This window comes from Scyliorhinus canicula, chromosome 3 (assembly GCF_902713615.1).
Source record: "Scyliorhinus canicula chromosome 3, sScyCan1.1, whole genome shotgun sequence".
Classification (NCBI taxonomy): Eukaryota; Metazoa; Chordata; class Chondrichthyes; order Carcharhiniformes; family Scyliorhinidae; genus Scyliorhinus; species Scyliorhinus canicula.
In genome coordinates, this window is record NC_052148.1 from 51,294,161 (window position 1) to 51,318,210 (window position 24,050).

General features: G+C 45.2%; 1 protein-coding gene across 1 annotated transcript in view; it reads left to right on the forward strand.

Annotated features, from left to right (window-relative positions):
* The window catches only part of dcc (DCC netrin 1 receptor), a 1,518,136-nt gene that overhangs the window by 1,396,656 nt on the left and 97,430 nt on the right, over positions 1 to 24,050 (forward strand). The window contains exon 24 of the mRNA XM_038792949.1: positions 1,609 to 1,680. Within this exon, the coding sequence (XP_038648877.1) occupies positions 1,609 to 1,680 (72 nt within the window). The remainder of the gene's footprint in view (positions 1 to 1,608; positions 1,681 to 24,050) is intronic.

The following is a 24,050-nucleotide window of genomic DNA, read 5'->3' on the forward strand; positions in this document are numbered from 1 at the left end:
CCGGGCCAGAATTGCTGATCTTGGGGCCGTGTTGACGCCGTCGAGAAACGCGACAGCGTTTCCGTCAGCTTCAACGCTCAGCCTCAGGATCAGAGAATCCCACCCATTGGCTTTACTAGTCAAGTCCCTTTACCCTCGTGGCGTTTGGAATTTTCACACCCGAGGAAAAAAATGGGCTTTTCACAGAGCGAGTGGTTAAGACTTGGAATGCAAAGCCTGAGAGTGTGGTAGAGAGAGGTTCAATCAAAGCATTAAAAGGAGAATCGCACTGTTGTCTGAAAAGGAAGAATGTGCAGGGCTGTGAGGAGAAGGTGGGAGAATGGCACTGAGCTAATTGCTCATTGAATGAGCCAGTGCAGACATGGTGGACTGGCTGGCCTCATTCTGTGCTGTAACATTCCTGTGATTCTGTGAACGTAAAACACAATTTCCCATTGGCAAAATTGGATCATTAATTGATGTGATTATACCAAAATTATGAAGGAATATTGAAATATAAAGCATTATAGCAGGACTATTTTTCATCAATACTATATATGCATCAGTCAGACCCCCCCAGTAACAAGTTGAATTTTTATTCCAAATTACCTCATCATTCCTTTGTACTTTGTCACCCAATTTCCTGTTTATGTTTTGCATCGTTGCTTTGTGAGACATAAACTGCTGTATGTGTCTTTCTGAAATTCCTTGGAAGGGATCATTGCTTACTAATTCCAATTTGGGACATTGGTAAGTCAAGAATAAATGATTGGCCACACATTTAAGTTAGCACCATTCTTTCAAACTGAGAGGAGAAAACGAGTTGTGAATAAAGGCTGAATTAAATATTCTTTCTTTTTGTATTAATTAACGGATATGAGCATTGCTGACAAGGCCAACATTTATTATCCATCACTAGTTGCCCTTGAGAAGGTGGTAGTGAGCCACATTCTTGAACCACTGCAGTCCATGTAGTGTAGGTAGATCCACAGTGCTGTTAGGGTGGGAGTTCCAGTATTTTGACCCAGCAACATTGAAGGAATGGTTATATATTTCCAAGTCACTTAAAGGGGGACTTACAGGTGATGTTATTCTCGTGCGTCTGCTGCCTTTGCCCTTCTAGATGGTGACGGTTTGGAAGATGTTGTCAGAGGAGGTTTTGGCGCATTGCTGTAGTGCACCTCGTAGATGGTACACACTGCTGCCACTGTGTGTCGGTGGTGGAGGGAGCGAATGTTTAAATTGTATGAAGTGCCGTTCAGGCAGACTGCTTTCCCCTGTATAGTGTTGAGCTTCCTTAGTGCTGTTGGAGCTGCAATCATCCAAGCAAGTGGAGAGTATTCCATCACAATCCTCACTTGTGCCTTGTATAATGTGGGCAGATTTTGGGGAAACAGGAAGTGAGTCACTCACTGCAGAATTCCCACCCTCGGGTCTGTTCTTGTAGCCAATGTACTGCTCCAGTGCAGTTTCATGGGTGATTGAAATATTTCATGCATTGAATCCATTTTGCAGCCTATCTACTTTTTTTGCTCAAGTTGATGTTGAAGGTTTCTTAGATAACATTGTTCCACTGTGCTGAAATCCAGCTCAGTTCCTCAGCTCTAACATGTGTTCTTTGCTCAGCAGGTAGGAGTGTACATGGAGATGGGGCATTCTGGCCAGCAGATACCAATTTAATTGACAGGAGCAGCTTAAATGGTAAGTTCATGAAATAAGATGAAATAAACAGTTGTTTTTTTCTCCCATTAAAGATACCTTGGTGTGATATGTTTCTGTGGCTGGTCGTAGCCCTTTGCTACCTCATTCTCCAGATCAGCAGTGATTGTTAGTAAGCTATTCTGTCATAGAAAAATTCACATGCAGAGACCAATTTTTTTCACTTAATCTCCACACTAGACAGATTTTCTGGTCAAAATAGTGATCAAGGTTTGGTATCCAGTCCAGTCTAATTTTCCCCATTCTCTAGTCCAGAGAACTAATTCTAGCCAAATTGCAATCCCTGCTATCTGGTGTTTCAAACATTGACAAACATTGATGGTGCATTTCACTTCTAAACCATATGAGCTGTCCAAAGAAGCATATATTCAGGTGATGTATATAATTTGAATTTAAACTTTTTATTTCAGATTAAATAATCATTATTTAGAAAGCACATGTTCTTGGATATTAAACACTGGCTCTAACATGATACCCCAATCTTTTTCACTGATTTTCATGCTGAGAATTATTAATACATTATATATCTCATGGTATCCCTGTGGTAATGAAAGAAACCCTCATGTTTTACAATGCAGGTTTAAGATTCTCTTGTGGGTCTTCAAATCAAATGCAATCAATGATGATAACAGAATTACCATAATTTCAGTTAAAACTGATTTTGGAAAGAAATTCCTGAAGGAATAGCTGACAGTATTTAAACAGCTTTCCAGAGGAATTGTTCACCGGTCTGAAATAAGTCACTGTGGCTGACCTTTACAAATTAATCTTTGTGATTTCCAGCTGTCACAACAGCCGTCAAATTCAAACATCAATTTTTTTTTCAACAAAATAAAGCTTTTTTGAAAATTAATTCCTATTCTTTGATCTCTGTGGTTACCCCTGTACCATATAATAACCAGAGTCCAATGGGAAGGCAAACAGCCTGCTTTCATGCCTGTTGCTCTGCTGCTCATACAGTCACTGGAATTACACATGAACAATCTGGGCTGACTCCCTTTTATAGTCTCCCTGTGATGGGCATGCATATCACCATCACTCTGTGGCTGATGTTAAGGGCACACTGCTCTAAAAATCATGAACAGGAACCTGCACCCTGCCATTCTTTGGCACATTGTTTCACACACTGGAATGTGTGTTTGTCCAAACTTAAACAAGTTAAAAGAATAGGCTGGAGAAAATTAATTGAGGCAAATTAGAAAGTATTAAATACTAAAGGAAATTAGATCATGGGCAGAATTTTGCACCCCGTCCTAGTGGGGTGTGTGCCGGGCCAGGAAATCCAGCGAGTCATTCAAAAAAGTCCATTGACTTCGGTGGCACAGTGGTTAGCACTGCTGCCTCACAGTGCAAGGGATCCGGGTTCAATTCCGGCCTTGGATGACTGTCTGTGTGGAGTTTGCACGTGGTTTCCTTCCACCGTTCGAGGATGTGCTGGTTAGGTGGAATTACATGGATATGGTGGGGTCCAAGGTAGGGTGCTTTTTCAAAGGGTCGGTACAGACACAATGGGCCGAATGGCTTCCTTCTGGACTGTAATAATTTAATGATTCGACGGGACTGTAAAATCCCACCCCGCATTTAGAAAATGACTCCATTGTGTCTGCAATTTTTAAATTTCCTATGAAGTGTGTGAAGGTAGATTTGTTTTGTTTTGGGTTTGCTGTTTCACAGATAAATACAGATTTAATTCAACCACAAAGCAACTAGAAAGGGAAGAATTTTGCCAGGCAATGGGAGGTGGGTTTCCGAGTGCGCGAGGACTTAAATCCAGCGAGTATATATTAAAGTGAGCCTTACTGCACACGTCAATATGTAAATTTAGGTCCTGCCAGTTGTGGATGGGATGCAGATCGCGGCATCTTGCGACATCCCGTTAGATCTCGCGAGGCGTCGCAAACTGGGTCAATCTTGCAAGAGGCCTCTCACAAGATTTTTTGCCCACGTCACTTCCTGTGTCAGGCACGGTGCAACCGTTAGACCACACCCTTCTCATTAAATTATATAAATTGCTAAATGGGATTGATAAGGTAGATGTAGGTTGGGTGTTTTCCCTTGTTTGACGTTCTAGAACGAGACGCCATAGATTTAGGCTAAGGGTGGCAGATTTAAAACAGAAATGAGGAGGAATTACTTCTCTAAAATGGTTGTGAACCTGTGGAATGTTTTACCCCAGGGTGCAGTGGATGCCGGAACAGTAGAAAACATTGAAGGGGGTGATAAATAAGTTTTTAATTAGTAGCGAGATGAAGGGTTATGGGGAGCGGGCAGGAAGGGGAGATGATGCCGAGATGAGCCATGATCATATTGAATGGCGGAGCAGGCTCGATGGGCTGAATTGCCTACTCCCGCTCCTAGTTGTTTTGTGCTTATGTATATGTCATTCAATGATTTTATTGTTCTACAGACATTGGAGACTGAATTTTGCCTTGGGCAATTTTGCAAAATGGATGATAGCAAATTAACAGGCTTTTTTCCATTTTGCTCGATTTTTCTTTTCCATATTACTTCTGGTCTGTCTATCATTTTGTACTTTTATACATTTTATCATATAACCTCATAACCTTCATTCTTATGGTGAAGAATTTGCATTTTCGTCAAGTCTTTCTTCATATTTGTACTTCCTCAGCATTTAGCTGGATCTATATTCTATCCTCTCTAAAGCTTAAATATTCTTTTTATAGCATAAAACCCAATATTGCACACTGAACTCCAAATTCAGCCCATTGTATCTGTGTTAGCTCTTTCGAAATGCCACCCAATCTCTCTTTTACAATGTCTGTCTGGTGTGAAGACCATACTGGGAAGGGAGCTCACACAGGCATCGAACTCATGAGCCAGCAGTCTCTGAACCTGTGCTGTTGTAGCATCACTATATTCGACTTATCATTGCATATGAGCTATTTCGGAGGCAGGCTACAATGGCGTCTACTCAAACATTTGGCACCTGCTGTAGGGGACAGCAAGTTCCTGCTGGAGCATGAGAAATGCAGGTTTTCAGTGCTTTCTCATAATTGTGTTAATCTGTGTTTGTCCAAGGAATCGGTGAGCATATTTTCAATATTCTGAGTGACAGTACCAGCATTTTCCCTCTTTTTCCTCGAGGCAGTTTGACATGTATTCTTTCCTGTTGCCCTGTGGGATAATACTGGCAGGCCCCCACTTTCAAACAAGCAAATAGTTGCAGTTATTTGGGGATAGTGGTATTGATGCCTGGGAAACTGGCTTATCAAGTCTCCAACTTGCTTTTGAGACCAAGGTGATGAACTGCACCTTGATCCCTTAGCATTGTACATCTGGAACTCAGTATGTGATCTTGTCAAGGGAACTTAGATGGATCAGTGTTGTCAGTGGGGAAAGTTCTTGAGCATCTTCCAGGAAAAAAGTGAATGGCCATCTATTGCTGTCAAAGGTTACAAAACCAAGATCAGGTGTGTGTTCTTTAAGCCAGGGGGCAAATAAAAAGGTGCCTGTATGTTTGGCATCATAGACAAGATTGAAAGCCAATTCCCAGTTTCTGGTTGATTGTCCATTTGGTCTACATTTTGGTAGCCCCACATGCCATGGTAGCTGTTAAAATCACTAATGTAGATGACTGCATGGTTGAATGTTAGTAGAGCAATAATTGGTCATGTTTCTGTTTGTAGTTTGTAAACATTAATACAGTGACCTTGTCCACTTGCCCACACTGAGTTTAATATATATTGGCAGGATGTCTGCATGCAGAATTTCTTCCGTTTGGTATTTTCGTCAGCATGGACATAGGTGGACACACTATATTTCACATGATATTGGCACACTATCATGTAAAATCCTTGGACGAGATTCTCCGCAAATGCGGAGAATCGTAAAGGCTGCCATGCGACAGGCCGTGACCGATTCTCCCCCCCAGGGTGGGGCTAGGAGCGTGGCCCCGTGCGTCAAGGCCGCACGTCAAGCGTCACGCTGGCTGACGCGGCCGATGACGTCCGCATGCGCAGTTGACGTCTTTTCCCTCCGCCGCCCCGCAAGACGTGGCGGCTTGATCTTGCGGGGCGGCGGAGGGAAAAGAGTGCGTCCGTTACGGACGCACGGCCCGCGATCGGTGCCCACCGATTACGGGCCTATGCCCCCCTTGGCACGGCCGTGGTACTGCCGTGCCAATTGGGCCCCCAGATGCCCCAAACGGGCATCTGGCGCCCGTTTCACGACGGCAGCGAGCAGGTGTGTTTGCTGCCGTGTTCAAATGGGCGTGAAGGCCCGGCCGCTCGGCCCATCGGCCTCGGAGAATCGCCGCTCGCTGTAAAAAACGGGGAGCGGCGATTTGTGGCGTGGGCCGGGTGTGGGGGGGGGGAGGAGAATAGCGGGAGGGCGTGAAAAATGTCGGGAGGCTCTCCCGCTATTCTCCCACCTAGTGTGGGGGGGGGGGGGGGCGGAGAATCGCGCCCCTTGAATTTACATGTGGGTTGGTTCAAGTATGTTTGTTTCTTGGACCGAAAGGATGTCAATCATATGTGGTCTAAATTCCCTTGACAAGATCACATACTGTGTTCCAGACAAACTTCACAATTGAATTGATAAATGCAGAGTGCTAGACTGATTCCTTTGATTGATTTGTCCAGAAGGCATCTTTTCTTGACATGTTTGTTGCTTTTATGCTTTTCAGACCAGGAGACCATTTTGGGTGTTTGGTCTTGATTACATTAATTGATGCGTTGTGAATAAACTTGCGTGCCCACAAATAAACCCTTTGTAACTTATCACCAATTCCCATTTTTTACAGTATGTCATTATTATCACACGCCACAGTATTCGAACAATTGATATTCCTTCAATGTGACCGGGTCAAAATCCTGGAACTCGTACTGTATGGGTGTACCGGCACCTCATGGACTGTGGCAGCTCAAGAAGGCGGCTCACCACCATCTTCTCATGGGCAATAAATGCTGGTCTCGTCCCTGATATTCAAGCCCCACGTTAGAGAGAAGAAGGTTAAGAGGTGACTTAATAGAGGCATTCAAGATGATCAGAGGATTAGATAGGGTGGACAGTGAGAGCCTTTTTCCTCGGATGGTGATGGCTAGCTCGAGGGGACATAGCTTTAAATTGAGGGGAGATAGATACAGGACAGATGTAGGTAGGTTCTTTACTCAGAGTAGTAAGGGCATGGAATGCCCTGCCTGCAACAGTAGTGGATTTGCCAACATTAAGTGCATTCAAATGGTCATTGGATAAACATATGGATGACAATAGAATAGTGTAGATGGGCTTTAGATTGGTTTCACGGGTCGGCGCAACATCGAGGGCCGAAGGGCCTGTACTGCGCTGTAATGTTCTAATGTTCTATCGTTCAGAAATTAATATATTTTTTAAATCAGTAAGTTTGAAAAGAAAATATACACGCTACCTGATGTGGCTGATGAGATTCTTTTCTGCAGTAAGCAAACCTAGGTTGCCTCAAATCTTTTGAGTATGAAACTCGAGAGATGTCACCGTGTCAGCAAGATTTGTCTCTTTCTTTTATTGAATTTAATGTTCCTGTCATCCATGGTTTTGTTAACATTCATTTTAAATTTAACTAGTGCTTAGAGGATCAGTGTACACCATCCTTTCACCTCCGGTGACGGGGTTTTAATCCAGTGAACTGATGGAATGAAGCTCCTTTCCCTTTGACAGCTGCAACAGTCTCACGTGAAATGAGACAGAGTAGTCGGCAAAAGTCCAGGACAGAAAACTGCCCATAATTCATGACTAATTTGGCAGCCTCAGTCAAGGATGGATGGTGTGAAAAATCACAATGACACACCGGTGTGGGAGGGGTCTTTACTGTGGTTGGCTTTCTGCCCATTGTTCCTTTGTTTTTAACTCATTCTCTGCCTCTTGTGCTGACAGTTCATTCTCCAGCTAGCCACTGATGGGGAAGTCCACCATTCCCCATTGCTAAGCAACAAGTCTTCTCTCCCCTCCCCATGTATATGATTTAAATTGACCACTAACTAACTATCTTCTTGTTGGAATTTGGTTATATTTTACGTTTTGAGGAGGTGTGTGTGAAATCTGCTGCTGCCACTTTCCTTGCATCGAAAATAATTGCTTTCAGTTATTTACTTCTGCTTCATGGCACAATACCATATTTAGGCTCGAAAGTGACCGAACGCATTCTGTTCGGGCCAATTTTTGGCTGTCTTTGTCCCTCCGTCCTTCTGCTCTCATGGACAGGAACAAGCAGCTGCTGGCAAATTCTTCCTCTTAGCTAGTTCAGGCAATCTTTGGAGACTGCATTCGCACAACATCTTTCATGTTCACCCTTCCAAATCAGAGAAATATGTCTCGAGTCAGTCTAATCAGTTCTTATTTCAACAGCACCGAGCAGGTCGTGACTCTTAAAATAGAGTAAAAAGCTAGTTACAAATTGTGCACATTTCAATTTTATTAATGAAAAAATATTTATTTAATTTTATTTTTTTAAATTTTATTTATTGTCACATGTACTGAGGTAGTGAAAAGTATTTTTCTGTGGCCAAGGGAACATACACTGTACGTACATAGTAGACAAAAAACAATAATCGACAGAGGACCTTGACAAATAGTACATCGACAAACAATGATTGGTTACAGCACGGAATAAGGGGCCAAACTAAGCAAAACATGTGCAAGAGCAGCATCAGACATCGTGACTAGTGGGCGAGATTCTCCGCAAATGCGGAGAGTCGTAAAGGCTGCCGTGAAACTGGCCGTGTTTCACGGCAGCCATCACGCCCGTTCCCGGGACCCGATTCTCCCCCCCCATCGGGGCTAGGAGCGGGACCCCGGGAATCACGGCGTTGCGGCCTTAACGACCGTCGTTAAGGCTGCGCGCCAAGCCGGCTCCAAGCCGCGCATGTGCGGGTGACGTCATCACACCATTGACGGAACCCGCGCATGCGTGGTTCCGCATTTCCCCACCGCCGCCTGACAAGATGTGGCGGCTTTATCTTGTCGGGCGGCGGAGGGGAAATAGTGCGTCCATTTTGGACGCAGGCCCGACGATCGGTGGGCACCGATCGCGGGCCTGTCCCCTCTCGAGCACAACGGTGGTGCTCCCGCCCCAAACGGCCCTCTGGATGCCCCAAACGGGTATCCAGCGCCCGTTTTTAATACGGCAGCAAGCAGGTGTGTTTGCTGCCGTGAAAAAACGGGCATAAAGGCCCGGCCGCTTGGCCCATCGGCCGCGGAGAATCGCCGCTCGCCGTAAAAAACGGCGAGCGGCGATTCGTGACGTGGGTCGGGCGGGGGGGGGGAATAGTGGTAGGGCGTGGAAAATGTCGGGAGTCCCTCCCGCTATTCTCCCAACCGGCGTCTGGGGCAGAGAATCGCGCCCAGTATTCTTACAGGGAAAAATCCGTCCGAGGGAGAGTCATTGAGGAGTCTAGTAGATGTGGGGAAGAAGCTGTTCCGATGTCTGAATGTGCGGGTCTTCAGACTTCTGTATCTTCTGCGTGATGGAAGGGTCTGGATTACGATCTTGGGCCGAGCAGTTGCCATATCAAGCTGTGATGTAGCCAGCTAGGATGCTCTCTACGGCATATCTGTAGACGTTTGTGAGAGTCGATGCAGACATGCCGAATTTCTTTAGCTCCTGTAGGAAGTAGAGACGTTGTTGGGCCTTCTACTTATGTTTCGGTGTGACAATTATTTGTGCTTAGGAATTAAGAATTCTGGAATTCATGTTTTAAATTGCAATCTATCGCTAATATAAAAGAACTTGCTTAATACATTGCATAGGATTATCTTATGTTTAAAAGACAAATGTGGCAGAAACAAATTAATAAATAGGATTACATAATACATAACATATAAATACAAATACATAACAAATAAATTGATAGAATTTACACATAATCATATGATAAATGAGTAATAAGATGGATACATAGAATAATAGATAGATGGCAAGAGAGATAGATGACATTTTAGATAGATAGCCATGTCAAAAAGTAGCTAATAATACCACCAAGATGCAAGCCTGTAATTCAAAATCCTGAGTTTCATAATGTCATAAGTTGTGAGGTTTCCAATTTTTCTTACATTTGCACTACAGGTACTCTGGTTACATAGTAAAGGTGTCATTATATTCTTAGAATAGGTTTACCACAGGCCAGTCCAGTTGTCGAGAGGCCGCCCAGGAATTTCTAAAATTTAAACCAGACCTCAAAAGACATATTTAAACTCATAGGCAAATGTTTCAATGACATTGATGTCTTGTGGTATAAAGCTATTAATTAAGGATTATTGTTCAAATCAACAACAAAATGATCATCAATATGACAATTTTATAGAATTCCGCTCTTGAACACCGAAAGATTGCTATGCCAGAAATGCATCATGGGAATTTGACTGTCGAGACCACCTACAATTTCTTGTCAAATTTATAGTCCGAAAATCATTCCTGGTGTGCTGACTTACACAACCAAATTCCTAATTTGTGATCATACAGTACAAAGGTTTGTGTCACAGTCGCTAATTCTTAAAATCTCGTGCAAAAACTCATGCCATGATCCCACCTCCTGCTGTGCAGTCAAGTATACCTGTGGGGTCAACATTGTAGCACGCTGCTAGTATTAAGTCCAAAATTAATTGAGGTGAAATCAATTGAAGGTTCAAATTCCTTCACATAATGCCATTCTTGTTCATGTCTTGTCATCAAAGTTCTTAAATCTGCAACATATCACAAATGAAGTGGAAATAAGAACATTGGCCGTCATGGCTCCTGTAGAAAGAAAGGGATGCATTTATTTCACAAGTTTCATAATCTGAGGATGTTCCAAACTGCTACACAGATAAACAGGGACAACTTGTTAAAGTGTAATCATTATTATAATGTAGGCAACAGGGCAGCTAATTTGATCATTGCATTGGTTTTAACTTTCCAAAATTCCTTAGATTCTGGATAGGTTCCATCAGATTGGAAATTAGGGAATGTACCCTGGCAGCAGGGTAGCATGGTGGTTAGCATAAATGCTTCACAGCTCCAGGGTCCCAGGTTCGATTCCCGGCTGGGTCACTGTCTGTGTGGAGTCTGCACGTCCTCCCCCTGTGTGCGTGGGTTTCCTCCGGGTGCTCCGGTTTCCTCCCACAGTCCAAAGATGTGCGGGTTAGGTGGATTGGCCATGCTAAATTGCCCGTAGTGTCCTAATAAAAAAGTAAGGTTAAGGGGGGGTTACGGGTATAGGGTGGATACGTGGGTTTGAGTAGGGTGATCATGGCTCGGCACAACATTGAGGGCCGAAGGGCCTGTTCTGTGCTGTACTGTTCTATGTTCTATGTAACTCCTTTAATCAAGAAAGGACAGAAAGAAGGAAACTACAGGCCAGTCAGCTGAACATCTGTCATAGTGAAAAGCTGGAAGCCACGACGGGTCGGAGAATAGCGGGAGGGCCTTCCCGCCATTTTTCCCGACCTCCCGCTATTCTCCCCCCCCACGGCCGCCCCACTACACGAATCGCTGCTCGCCGTTTTTTACGGCGAGCAGCCATTCTCCCCTAGCCGATGGGCCGATTTCCCAGGCCTTTACGGCCGTTTTCACGAACTCCAACACACCTGCTCTCACAGTTTGTGAAAATGGCCGCAAAGTGCCGTTCTGGAGAACCATGCCACCGATTGGCATGGGCCCACGATCGGTGGGCACCGATCGCGGGCAGCGGGTCCGAACCCCACGCACTCTTTGTTCCTCCGACGCCCCGCTGGATCAGTCCACGGGTCGGCTGAGGGGCATAACGGCCCGCGCATGCGAGGGTTTGACGCATATGCGTGATGACGCAATCCGCGCATGCGTGGCTGACGTCATCGTTTGCGTCAGCCGCCGTTAACCTTGGCACGCGGGCTTACCGAAGTTCGCTAAGCCTGCGATGCCGAGGTTCACGGGGCCCCGCTGCTAGCCCCGACCGGGGAGCAGAATCGGGTCCCCGGAGGGGGCGCGGAGGCTGCCGTGAAACACGGCCAGTTTCACGGCAGCCTTCAGGACTCTCCACTTTTGCGGAGAATCGCGCCCATTATTCAGAGAGTTATAACTGGGCATTTAGAAAATCTCAATGCATTCGGGCATAGTTTTGTGAAAGGCAAATTGGGTTTGACTAATTTAACAGAGTTCTTTGAGGAAGTAACTAGTAACATGGATAAAGGGGTACCTGTGGATGTGGTGGTGCACTTAGTTTTGCAGAAGGCATTTGACAAGTTGCCATCTCAAAGGTTACTACAGAAAGTAAATGCTCATAGCGTCGGGGGTAACATGTTTGTATGGATAGAGAATTGATTAGCAAACAAGAGAGGCATCAATGGATCATTCTCGGGTTACAAGATGTAAAGGGTGGAGTGCAAAGGGGCAGTGCTGGGGCCTCAACGTTTTTTAAAATCCTTTCGATGTGATGTGAGCATCTCTGGCTCGGCCAGCATTCATTGTCTATCCCTGATTGCCCTTGGGAAGGCGGTGAAGAGCTGCCTTCTTGAACTGCTGGTGTCCATTTGATGTTGGTACATTCACAGTGCTGTCAAGGAGGGAGTTCCAGGATTTTGACCAGTTAAACTGAAGGAATGGTAATATAGTTCCAAGTCAGGATGGTGTGTGACTTGAAGGGGAACTTGCAGGCGGTGGTGTTCCCATGCATATTTTCTGTTTATTGAATGGATTTTTATGCCATCATTATAAATCACAGTAAGAACTGAAAAGCTTCTCCGACTGCAGGTTCTTAAATATGCTGTCACCTGATGTGCACGAATGATGGCTAAATGAGTTGAAGCTTCAAATTAAAACTCACATCCAGATTAATGCCCCTTTATGACCGTTTTAAGTTTGTGTGAGTACGGGAGGGCATTTGGGTGTTTTTTTGACTTCAGCAAAACGGCTTCATGAACAATATTTTGGACATTTTTGGATCTAACTTTGGGGTTGCACCCGCAAAGAAACTCAAGGCCATTGTTATAACCCCAGCGGAGGTGACGGGATAGGTACCATCAGGTTTCCCGTGCCCTCTGGGAAACGAGATCCCAGTAAAGTGGCGGGGCTTCCTCTTAACAAGTGTAGCCCCTCTAGTATAAATACCCCAACCTGGGTGCAGGTCGGGGACGGGGACCCTCCGGCGAGTGGTGATGATTTGACTGTCAGTAATAATAAACCTCTTTGTGCTCAAACCTGCTGCTTATGCGTGGCTGCTTACTTTGGACCTAAGAGCCATTAATTAAATTAAATTAAATCGCTTATTGTCACGAGTAGGCTTCAAATGAAGTTACTGTGAACAGCCCCTAGTCACCACATTCCGGCGCCTGTTCGGGGAGGCTGTTACGGGCTGTTACATGATGGTTGACATAATAACAAGAAGACATTATGTAAATTTCTATGATGCTTGCAATGACTGTATTGATGCTGTACCTTGGCCCAGGTGTCTTAAAAGTAGTGCATATTACATTACAGCTGAATGTAAAATGAGTGAGAGGGTGAGAACACATATTGTACTCTGAGGGAATTTAAATGCGTAATCCCACTAAGATATTGACCTGATTAGCAGTAACCTGTGAAGGACAAAATTTCCTATTGAGGTTTGAGGACTTATTTGCATCTCTTTAGTTCAGGCAGAGCCTCACTGAACAAATCTTGTCCCAGAGCTCGCCTAGGATTAGTAAAATGAGTGGTTTCCAAAGGATAAGCCACCTGATGGGATCATAAACTTTAATTTCACCTAATATTATGGGGGAACAGGACATCAGATTTCATGATATTAATTACACTGAGTGCTAACAAATGTACCTTAGACAGACAATGAACAGCATTTTATCAAACGGAACCATATGCGCCCGTAAGTTTGCAACAGTTTATGAATAAGGAGGTATCACAAAGCATAGAGATGTAACATACTGGTGTGCATTAAGTTTGGATGGGAACTGTAATAACAAGCCTCACAACGTGTGATTAAGACATTGGGTTGATTACTTCCTATGGCTGTGGTGTGTGAAAAGATGTAGAGATCTGCAAGATTTTTTTCTACAGTTAATGCATCGAGTGTAACCCATACCTACATATGCTTTTAATGACAAGCTTCCTTACTCCATCCTCTGGGGAAAAGAATCTGTCTAGATTAATGTGCAGTTTTATTATGAATAGCAGCAAGAACTTATATTCCTCTGTACCTCTGGTGCAATAAATCATTCCAAGGTGCTTCTCAGTGGAAGAATAGGCAGCAATAATTAATAGAGGAATTTAAAACGCTGATTAAAGACATGGTTGATAAGATTTGGAAAGCACAGAAAGCAGCAAGGGAGAGTGAGGCAAGGGAAGGAATTCAAAGCATGGGATTGGAGCTAAAGGCTTTGCTACAAATGGTGAACTGGAAGGAATTGAGTGAGGATGGAAGGGTAAAGGAGAGCTGAAAGAGAGAGGACAAGATGTGGCTGTGGAGACATTGGTTTTGAAAGAATTTTGATATCAGTATGTTGGTGGAATGGAGGGGATGGAGGAGATGATTGAGTTGACAGAGTTCAGAATGATAAAAGCAAAATACCGTGAATGCTGCAGATCTGAAATGAAAACTCAATAAAAGCTCATCAGATCTGGCGGCTTCTGTGCAGAGAGAAACTCAGTTAATGGAGGAATTTTTCATTCCAGGCCTAAGTCCCATGGCAGTGGCAGAAATTGGGAGTGTTTTCTCCGCCATGGAGGTCAGAAGGAGTTTGCGCCAAATCGCGTGATACCGGCTTAATCAAATATGCAGGAACGTGGAGTTGAGGTTGCAACCAGATCAGCCATGTTCTCATTGTGTGGAGGAGCAGGCTTCAAAGGCCAAGTGGCCTATGCCTGCTCCTAATTCAAATGTTCATATGTAGCTCGAGGATGGAAGGAGGAGGATGAGCTGTCCAATGAGGCCTGCATGAAGAGGGGAAGAGGGGGGATGTCTCCAAGCTGGTCAGTGCCCAGGGCCTCCATCTGAAGACTGCTCTGCAATGCCAGAAGCACATGAATGACCTCATGTAGACCACAAGGATCAGTGAACCCTCAACTGCTCACACTAACCTCACTGAATGGTAGAGAGGACTTTGGTCTTAGTGACAAGGGCACCATCCTTGCGGCCCATGCATTAAAGAGCTGGGCTACTGATGTACCATCAATTGGACGCGAGGCACGCTAAAGGTCCAAACTTAGGCTTTAATCAGTTAGTTATTAGCCCGATGGTCGACTACACAGAAAGGCCGACCGCCGGGAACTCTGGATACTTATACCCCGCCTCGGAGGCGGGGTCTCCTTGCCTCTCGACCAATTGGTGAGCAGTCACATGACTAGTCCCAGCCAATCAGACGAGAGGCACATGACCAGCCAGAGCCAATGGGAAACCAATGCTCTGCACCAATGGCAGTGCTCCCATTCATACCACCACAGCTACATGCTAAGGGACTTTTATCTGTCCCTCCTTAGTTTTTGAAACCTTTGTCTTTAGTTTGGGACTGCCTCCATTTTCATGTCCTGTTTGTCCTGGCACTTTCTGCGCAATGCTGCTTCCAACTGAACCACAACTGCTGTCCTGTTCCCATCGCTTCCCCTCTCTGGAACCCCATTGCTAGGAAACAGCACAGTTTTTTTCCACTACTTCATTTTTTAGCTTCCTTAAACTACTTCAAGGGTTTTAAAATATAATTTTAATTGCAGCTATACAAAGAGCTCCAGAACATCTGTCTCCTCTCGAAAATGAAACTGGACACATGTTTCATCTTTTAACCAACAAATAAAGAATATAAATTAAACTTAAAACATATTCCTAATACTCACAAATAACTTATTTCTTCTGGGATCCATATCACGGTTCACACTTGTACATCCCCCCATACCCATTCACATCTGGACACCCCAACCCAAACTCCGCCCAGGCCCTTCCCACCCTCCTGTTCCATACCAGCTCACTCATTCCACAACCTGGTAGTATCTCTTTCCCCGACCACCTCAACATTCCCCACCCCCATCTAGGGCTCCACACCAACACCACCTCTTCAAACGCAGCATTGTAGCATTGTAAGGCAGCACAGTAGCATTGTGGATTGCTTCACAGCTCCAGGGTCCCAGGTTCGATTCCGGCTTGGGTCACTGTCTGTGCGGAGTCTGCACATCCTCCCCATGTGTGCGTGGGTTTCCTCCCGGCGCTCCGGTTTCCTCCCGCAGTCCAAAGATGTGCAGGTTAGGTGGATTGGCCATGATAAATTGCCCTTAGTGTTGGGTTGGGTTACTGGGTTATGGGGATAGGGTGGAGGTGTTGACCTTGGGTAGGATGCTCTTTCCAAGAGCCGGTGCAGACTCGATGGGCCGAATGGCCTCCTTCTGCACTGTAAATTCTATGATCTATCATTCCTCTCTTCCCTCGTCTATTCCCCCCCCTCCCCGAGCACAGACCATGGCAGCCCACAAGTACCTTCGACCTGCAGCGAGAAGGTCCATGTGGTTGATTCTCCACCCATCCAACTCTGCACATGGTGTTCCATAGTCCATGGTCGCTGGAGGCCTCCATCTTCGGGCTTTGGTAGCTGCCGGGGCCTTCATCCAAGTGAGTGCCAACATGTCCACATCTGGAAGTTTTCTGGACTAGACGGATATCCCCCTGGCAGTACAGATAATTGGATGGGGTGGTGGCACAATTCTGAGCAGGCCCTCATCTGCATCCCATTAATTGGATGCAAATCAGCTGCATACTGGTCTCTGGCAGGTATGGTGATCCACTACGCTATCAATTTACGCCAGCGGGAAACTGATTTTTCAGTCCCACCGCTATGGACATGAAATGTGAATTCTGTTTCTCTCCACAGCTGCCATCAGACTTGATACGTTTTTCCACATTATCTGTTTTTATATTGATGTTCTACATCAGTTAGATTTTCTGTGGGGTCGAGGTCAGTGAAGAATTTGACTGGGATTTTGTCAGGTAGATGTGGCCTCATCTAATGGCCAGAAAACCAGGGAGAAACCCACTGTAGCCAATTGTGAGAGCCTCAACCGTATTTTCCAGGTAACTAAGAGTAACTTGGACCCAGAGTCCAAGAGTTGCTGGTCAATCAAAGGGCCAGCAGTTCCTCAGTCCCAGCAGCTCCACTGGGACCAGTGACTATTTCTGGATCTGCACCCGGTCAAGACCAGCAGCATAGATGTTGCCTTTGGACCAAAGTAAGTGGGGCCGCGGTCACTGACACTAGACAGTTAGCGAGTTGTGGGCGGTGGTTGGTGAGGGCAGGCAGGGTGTTGCAGTAGGGGTGGCCATTGCTGCCAGAAGGGCCCTCTGCGGACCCGCAGTGTGTCTGACAGGAGTACACCCTCCCCAACACAGTATGCAGGGAGGGCACCAGAGATCACCAGGTGGTGTCACCACATGGATAGTCCACCTGTGGTTGGTAAAATGCCAGTGCCAGCCAGAAGAGACCCTTAGTAGACTGCTAAGGCCCTCAATTGGTTCCTGGGCAGGAGGGTCATTCCTCACCTTTTCCACTACTGGTGAAATGCCATAACGCAAAGACGGTGATGGATTGGAGAGGTATAGCTGCTTCTCATTAGCATACAGCTGGACACTGCATTGCATTGAGCAGCCACATGAATGTTCCTTGAAAGCCACTCGCTCTAATACCAAGCGAGCTTCCGCTTTTTTGAAGAAATTTGTGGGCCAGGAGAAACACAAAAGCTCCAGAAGAATCTTCCGCTGACTTCCACCCTCCCTGTGCAAACCCGTTCCCATACCCCTTCCAATTGATCACTTGGCCCTTCCCTCCTCCCCATGAGACAGAGATAAAACTTCTATTCAGATCCATGTTGGGGGCACTAAAGTTCCTGAGTCCCTGACTGATAAGTTGTGTTTGAGCTCTATTTTGGTACTTGAGAGTAAACAAGTGAGGCTCAGCCCTCGTTATATGTCAGGCCTCACTCACAACATGGGCCAATTGCATGGGTGCTCCTCCAATAATAATTATCTTTTATTAAGTGTGAGGCTGGTAGTGGGAAGTCTTCATCTGTTCATGATGACAAGGCCCCTTTACCACACAAAATGGAAACAAAGTGTGTTAGGTTGGCAGCCCATTCCACTGTGTTTTGTAAATCTGTCGTGTTGAAATGATCGTGATATCCATAAAGGAACAGGACCTGGCTGCGAGGCTGAAGTCTGCCAACTCTGCATGGCACTTGACAGATTCAGGCAGCTGCAGGGATCTCAGGCTTAACCTAAATGGCTTTTTAAATTTACGTGACATTGACACATCTAGGTCCAGGGAATGGGCAGAGCCATATGCCACTTTTGCCATACATTGATTGCACCGTAGTGATATGTTTGACCGGATTACTTTCATGATTGCCTTAGCGTGAAGGAAATATCCCTTTAAATCACAACTACTGGAGGTTAAAGATCAATAGAGAAAAAGATTTACCAGAATTTGGAACATGATAGCTTCTTGATGAATATAAATATTTGCACCTTTATCCACTGTGATTACTGCTAGAATTCTCATCTGCAATTACCATGAGGAATCACTTGGTTATTGCTGGCAGTTATTGGAGTGACCAAATGATTATTCATGGGTTCAGCTGAAGGTCGCTTGTGTAATCACATGGAAAGATAAATAGACCAGCGACATAATGAAGGATAAACTGTTCGTAGTGAAGAATGGCAATAACCAGTGTGTTTGCAATTATTATGAGATGTACAGCCTTGCAAGACAATCGCCTGCATGATCTTTACAAAGCAGTTATTACCACAAAATGACCATAATAATGTTTCCATGTAGAAACAGGATCACTTTATATTTACATTTAGATGTGACTAAGACAGTTCCTGAAAGGAGAATACTAATTGAAAATGATAAGAGCAACTTGGCCCGGACAGGACTTACAAATGCTACCACAGCAGGGGCCAACTTTGGTGGGACCGGAAGGTTCCGCTGGCAGGAAGAGCTGGAAAAATCACGGCCATTATTTGAAGAGAAAGAATCTTAGGTCTACGGGTGAAAGGATGGGGGGTGGTACTAGGGGAGTTCCTCTTTCAGCCAGCCAGCACAGGTACGCCAGGCTGAATGTCCTCCCTCAATACTGTAACCATTGAATGATGCTATGATTTTAATACGCAGAGGGCGGAACTTTCCATTCTGAAATCTAAGTGTGGCATTTCCCGTCGGCTGTAATGGCGGCTTTCCATGCCAGAATATCCGTTTTTTCAGCTCATTATATATGCATGAATGGGAAACATGTTGGATCTCATGGCGGAGCAGGCTGAGGATCATCCAGCCCCCCCCCCCCCCCCCTCCCCCCATGACCTCATGGGATCATCTTTCTGGGCATAATATTTACCCTCAACCACACACATCATTTGCTGTCTGCAGCCCAGGATTAATCATGGAAAGTGATGAGCTACTTGTGAAGAAGTTCGGAGCAGCGGTGACTTTGAGAGCAATGGATGGCCTCCCAGTCCCTGCGGTATCAGTTGCCCCTTAAGATGTGAACCACTACATCCTTGGACAGGAAAACATCAACAGCACTGTCTCTCGTCCATCTAGAGGTATGAGAAAGAACCTCTGTACAGCCTTGGTCTTGCCACATATCTTTGCTCAATGGCTCTTTCATCCTTTGCTTCTGGATACTGAGGGGGCCCCACTGGCCTTTGTTCATCAGGGTGAGGCTCTTTCCTTGCCCAGTCTGGTGACGACACATCCTTCTTTTCCACCTTCTTAGTTGCCCAATATCAGGATAAACGCCGGGTTGTCTACTCCATCCATGTTTCCCTCATACTTGTATCTGCAGGACCATTGAACAGACCATGTGTGAGCATAACCCTTTAAATGTCATCTTCAAGTCGCTTACTGTGAAGCCACTGTGGAGCCAATGGGTTACTTTAATCCCAACTATTACATCCTCACTTAGTCTGTTTGTGCACTAATCAGCATTCATACCTGAAGTGCACTCATCACCTTAGTACCAACACAGACTGTATGTGTCTTCAGTCTCGAATAATTGTCCCCCCCCCCCCCCCCCCCCCCCCTCCCCCCCCGATTTATGTGCCTGTGCTAACCCATTCACAGTCTTTCCTCCCCAGCCCCCATCAAGCCTTTGCCCTTTTCCCTCCGGACCCTTCTCTTGTCTCTTTCGTGTCTCACCCACCCCCCTCAGTCAAGCCATTGCCCTCCAGCTGTTTCCACCACCTTACTTCTTAATAAGTAGTCATGACATTTAAATCCATCCAAATATGGTTCCTGACGTGGCACGGTAGACTACCCAACCCGCCATGAATGCAGGGAGTGGATAATGGCCATTGGGAAGCTGATTTTTGCCTGACCTCCAGGTTTTCCCACCCCACCCACCATGAAACCCACCACTTATTGCACCGGCAAACCCTACCCTCAGTGTCTTGGCTAAAGTGTAAAGAATGGCCACTTGGATGAGGTGACAGCAATGTTTCTTTGGATCAGTACTGTTATGGGCCAGGGTTTCGCGAGCCTCAAAGTGTATCATGGAGTTCCCCTGACCCACAACTTTGAATAGATTATGGTTATGGGGAGCATACGGCCCTACTCTGCAGGTGTAATGCAATAGAAATCTGCAGTACTTTTAAATTAAAACACTGTTTATTTATGAAACCAGTTAACACTTTATAAACCCACAGTAAACATCTTAACAACTATAACACCAATAAATCCCCCAAAGAATACAGTACCCTCTAAGTAACTCTTAATCTTTCCTTGCAACATCCATAAGACGAAAAGAACCCTCTTTACAGAAAGACATCAGGTTTAACTTCACTGCTGAGAACAGGTACCACTTTGAAATCATCAAATGAACATTGATAAGCCTGCAGAGATTCACACACATCCTGCTGTGATTGCAGCTTTTCCAATTCTAAAACAAAAGTAAACACACCCTGCAGCTGCGAGCCCAAATTGAAAGTAAAAACAGACAGAGAGCCCAGCTCCCTCCACATTGATAAACACCCATTTCTTAAAGGTGCATCCATTACAGATATTTTTATAAACATCCATTTCTTAAAGGTACTCTCACATGACAGTACTCTAGCTTGAGTCACCACCTTCAAGAGAAGGAGAGGGGTTGGAAATATTTGATCAGTGCATATATCTGGATGCCAGTGAGGAATCGCTGAGCTGAAAACTGAAATAATCAAGGCGACATGTTTCATTAGTAGCGCACTGTCCTATTTTGCCAACAGAATTTGACATTCAACACTGTAATTGCCATTTGTGAGGCATTTATTTCACAGGCCTGTTTGTCTCCATGGCAAAATGGAACTTGTTTCAATGATGACAAGCAGCAGGATTGATTTAGTTAACCTTCTTTCTCAGATTACTTCTGGTACAACAGAGATGAGGAGGTTTAGCTTTACATTAACTACTTTAAAAAGGCTCATTTAGCATATGCAGGTGTCACATTAGCTTGGTGCACTGCAGCGCCTGTTGTGCCATAGCGATAGCATATTGGTTCATGCTGAGTCTCCCTTATCTCTCCTGGAACTGACTGGAGAGGTGAACAGAGGGGACACAATCCTTTCCCTTAGGAATCGAGGAAGGATCGGAAAATTGGAATTAAAATAAATTGGTGGCATTTTAACCCCAGGAGGGAAACATTCTATATCATACCAAACTTCCTTTACTTCTGTTTCTTTCCTATTCCTCCTAACCACACAATTTATTTTCTTCTATTCATTTCGAGAATTGAGTAACCTTATCCCAAGTGTAAATTTCTAAGAACACAGGAACCTTTATGGCGAGAATAGCCAACTTCTTCCAAAGCTACTGTGACTTTTAGCTCACCATATTGGCTAACTCAGCACCAATTAAGCCCAAGAAATACTAACATGTGTGATTTATTTCCTCACAATATTTGGCCATCTAATCCTGAGGGAATAGAACAGACGCAGTTAAAACCTACAAGGTGATCTGGCTACACACTTAAAAAGGAAGGACAGGCGGAATGAATGGAAGGAACACAGGAGTGGGGCTAATCAGTTCTATTTTTTGAAAAGTGGGAACAGATATGATGAACTGAATGGCCTCCTGTTGTGTTCTATAATTCTATGGTTCATAAAATGTAGCTTGTGGAGCTCCTCTAATGGATTGGCTGCAAAAAGCAATGTGAAGCTGGGTCATGCTTATCAGAAAGTCCACGTTTTAACTTGTGCTGTGTTCACCAGTGTAGGAAAGGCTCAGTAACTGGCTGCGAGCTATGGAAGGGAACATCAGCCAGAGTTCCCACTTCTCATCACTGTCCAGTGAATCCAGTGGGAAGGGTATGTGGATGTTTGATGAGAACAGTGTCAGGGTTTGGTTCTGATGTTCCTCCTGGTTATTCATTGTTAAGGCTCACACATTGGGACATCGGGCTTTGGAGCAGGAGTAGGCCATTTGGCCCTTCCAGTCTGTTCTGCCATTCGGTCAGATCATGATTGATCTGGCTATGGTCTTAATTCCACTTTCCTCTCTGCCCTCCATAGCCCTTGACTCCCTTGTCACTCAAAAATATAACTCAACTTTGAACAATTTCAATGACCCAGCCCACAACTGCTTTCTGTGAACTAGAATTCCACAGATAAATGACGCTCTGAGAGAAACAAATTCTCTTCATCTCCATCTTATTTTTAAACTGTGTAGCTTAGTTCTCGGCTCCCCTATAAGAGGGAACATCCTCCCAGTATGTACCCTATCATGTCCCCTGAGGATGAATAATGCTGTTTTTTAATTCATTGGATGTCTACGTTGCTGGCTGGACCAGCATTTATTGTCCATCCCCGTTTGCCCTTGAGAAGGGTGTGGTGAGCTGCTTCTTGATCTGTTGCAATCCATGTGCCGTAGCTACACCCCCTGTGCTGCTGGGAGAGAGTTCCTGAACTTTGACCCAGTGACAGTGAAGGAATTGTGATATATTTCCAAATCAGGATGGTGAGTGGCTAGAATCATAGAATGTACAGTGCAGAAGGAGGCCATTCAGCCCATCGAGTCTGCACCGGCCCTTGGAAAGAGCACCCCACTTAAGCCCGCACTTCCAACCTATCCTCGTAACCCAGTGACCCCACACCTAACCTTGGAGGGGATCTTCTAGGTGGTGGTGTTTCCAGGCATCTGCTGCACTAATCCCTTGTCTTCTTGATCAATGGTGGGCAACCTGCACCCCAAGAGGCACATGCGGCACATCAGTATTGTGGGGCATATGAGATGTTTTGTTGACTGTTGCCTACTTGCAGTGTTGCCACATTCCGCGGGTTTCTGTCCACATTTTCCTGCCAGTATGACTGAGTGATAGACATGTAAAGCAAGGGAAAGTGAAATGAGGTGCATGCTGATTACATACAACATTGACTGTGGAAACTGTGTCCTGACTTTATGTCCAATCAAAGCGTAAATATTTATTTTGTTTGTACCATTTGAAGTCGATAAAATGAAAATATAAATAATTAAAGATTTTCTACAACTCGTTATGAAATATTTGACGCGTATTAAATGTATTGAATCTAATTTATGAGGTCATGGCAATGAACATGCCGGATCTCAATTTTGCGGCCCACGGAAATGAAGGAGGGCCACTCAGGCCGCCCACTAACCAGCCTCGGTTACCTATCACTGTTCTAGATGGTGGTGGCTGTGGATTTGGAAGATGCTTTCTAAGGAGGCTTAGTGAGTTACTGCGGTGCATTGTGCAGATGGTGCACACAGCTGCCACTGTGCACCGGTGATGGAGGGACTGAATGTTTGTGGAAGGGGGAGCAATCAAGCGGGCTACTTTGTCCTGGATAGTGTCAAGCTTCTTGGAGTTGCACTCATCCAGACAAGTGGGAATTATTCCATTGTGCCTTGTGGATTGTGGACAGGCTTTGGGAGGGTCAGGAAGTCAGTTACTAACTGCAAGATTCCTGCTCTTGTAGCTATGGTATTTATATGTCTGGTAACCCCAGAATATTGATAGTAGAGGATTCAGCAGTGATGATGCCACTGAATGCCAAAGGGCAATGGTTAGATTCTCTCTTGTTGGGAATGGTTGTCACCTGACACTTATGTGGCGGGAATGTTACTTGCCACTTCTCAGCCGAAGGCTGGATATTGTCCAGGTTTTGCTGCATTTGGACATGGACTGCATCATTACCTGAGGAATCATAAGAGACCATCCCCACTTCTGACATTATGATGGAGGGAATGTCATTTATGAAACAGCTGAAGATGGTGAGCCAAGGACACAACCCTGAGAACTCTTGCAGTGATGTCCTAGAATTGAGACGACTGGTCTCTCACCATCGCAAACATCTTCCTTTGTGCCAGATATGACTCTAACCAGTGAGAGTTTCCCCCTGATTCCCATTGACAGTTTTGCCAGGGCTCATTGATGCCACACTTGGCCA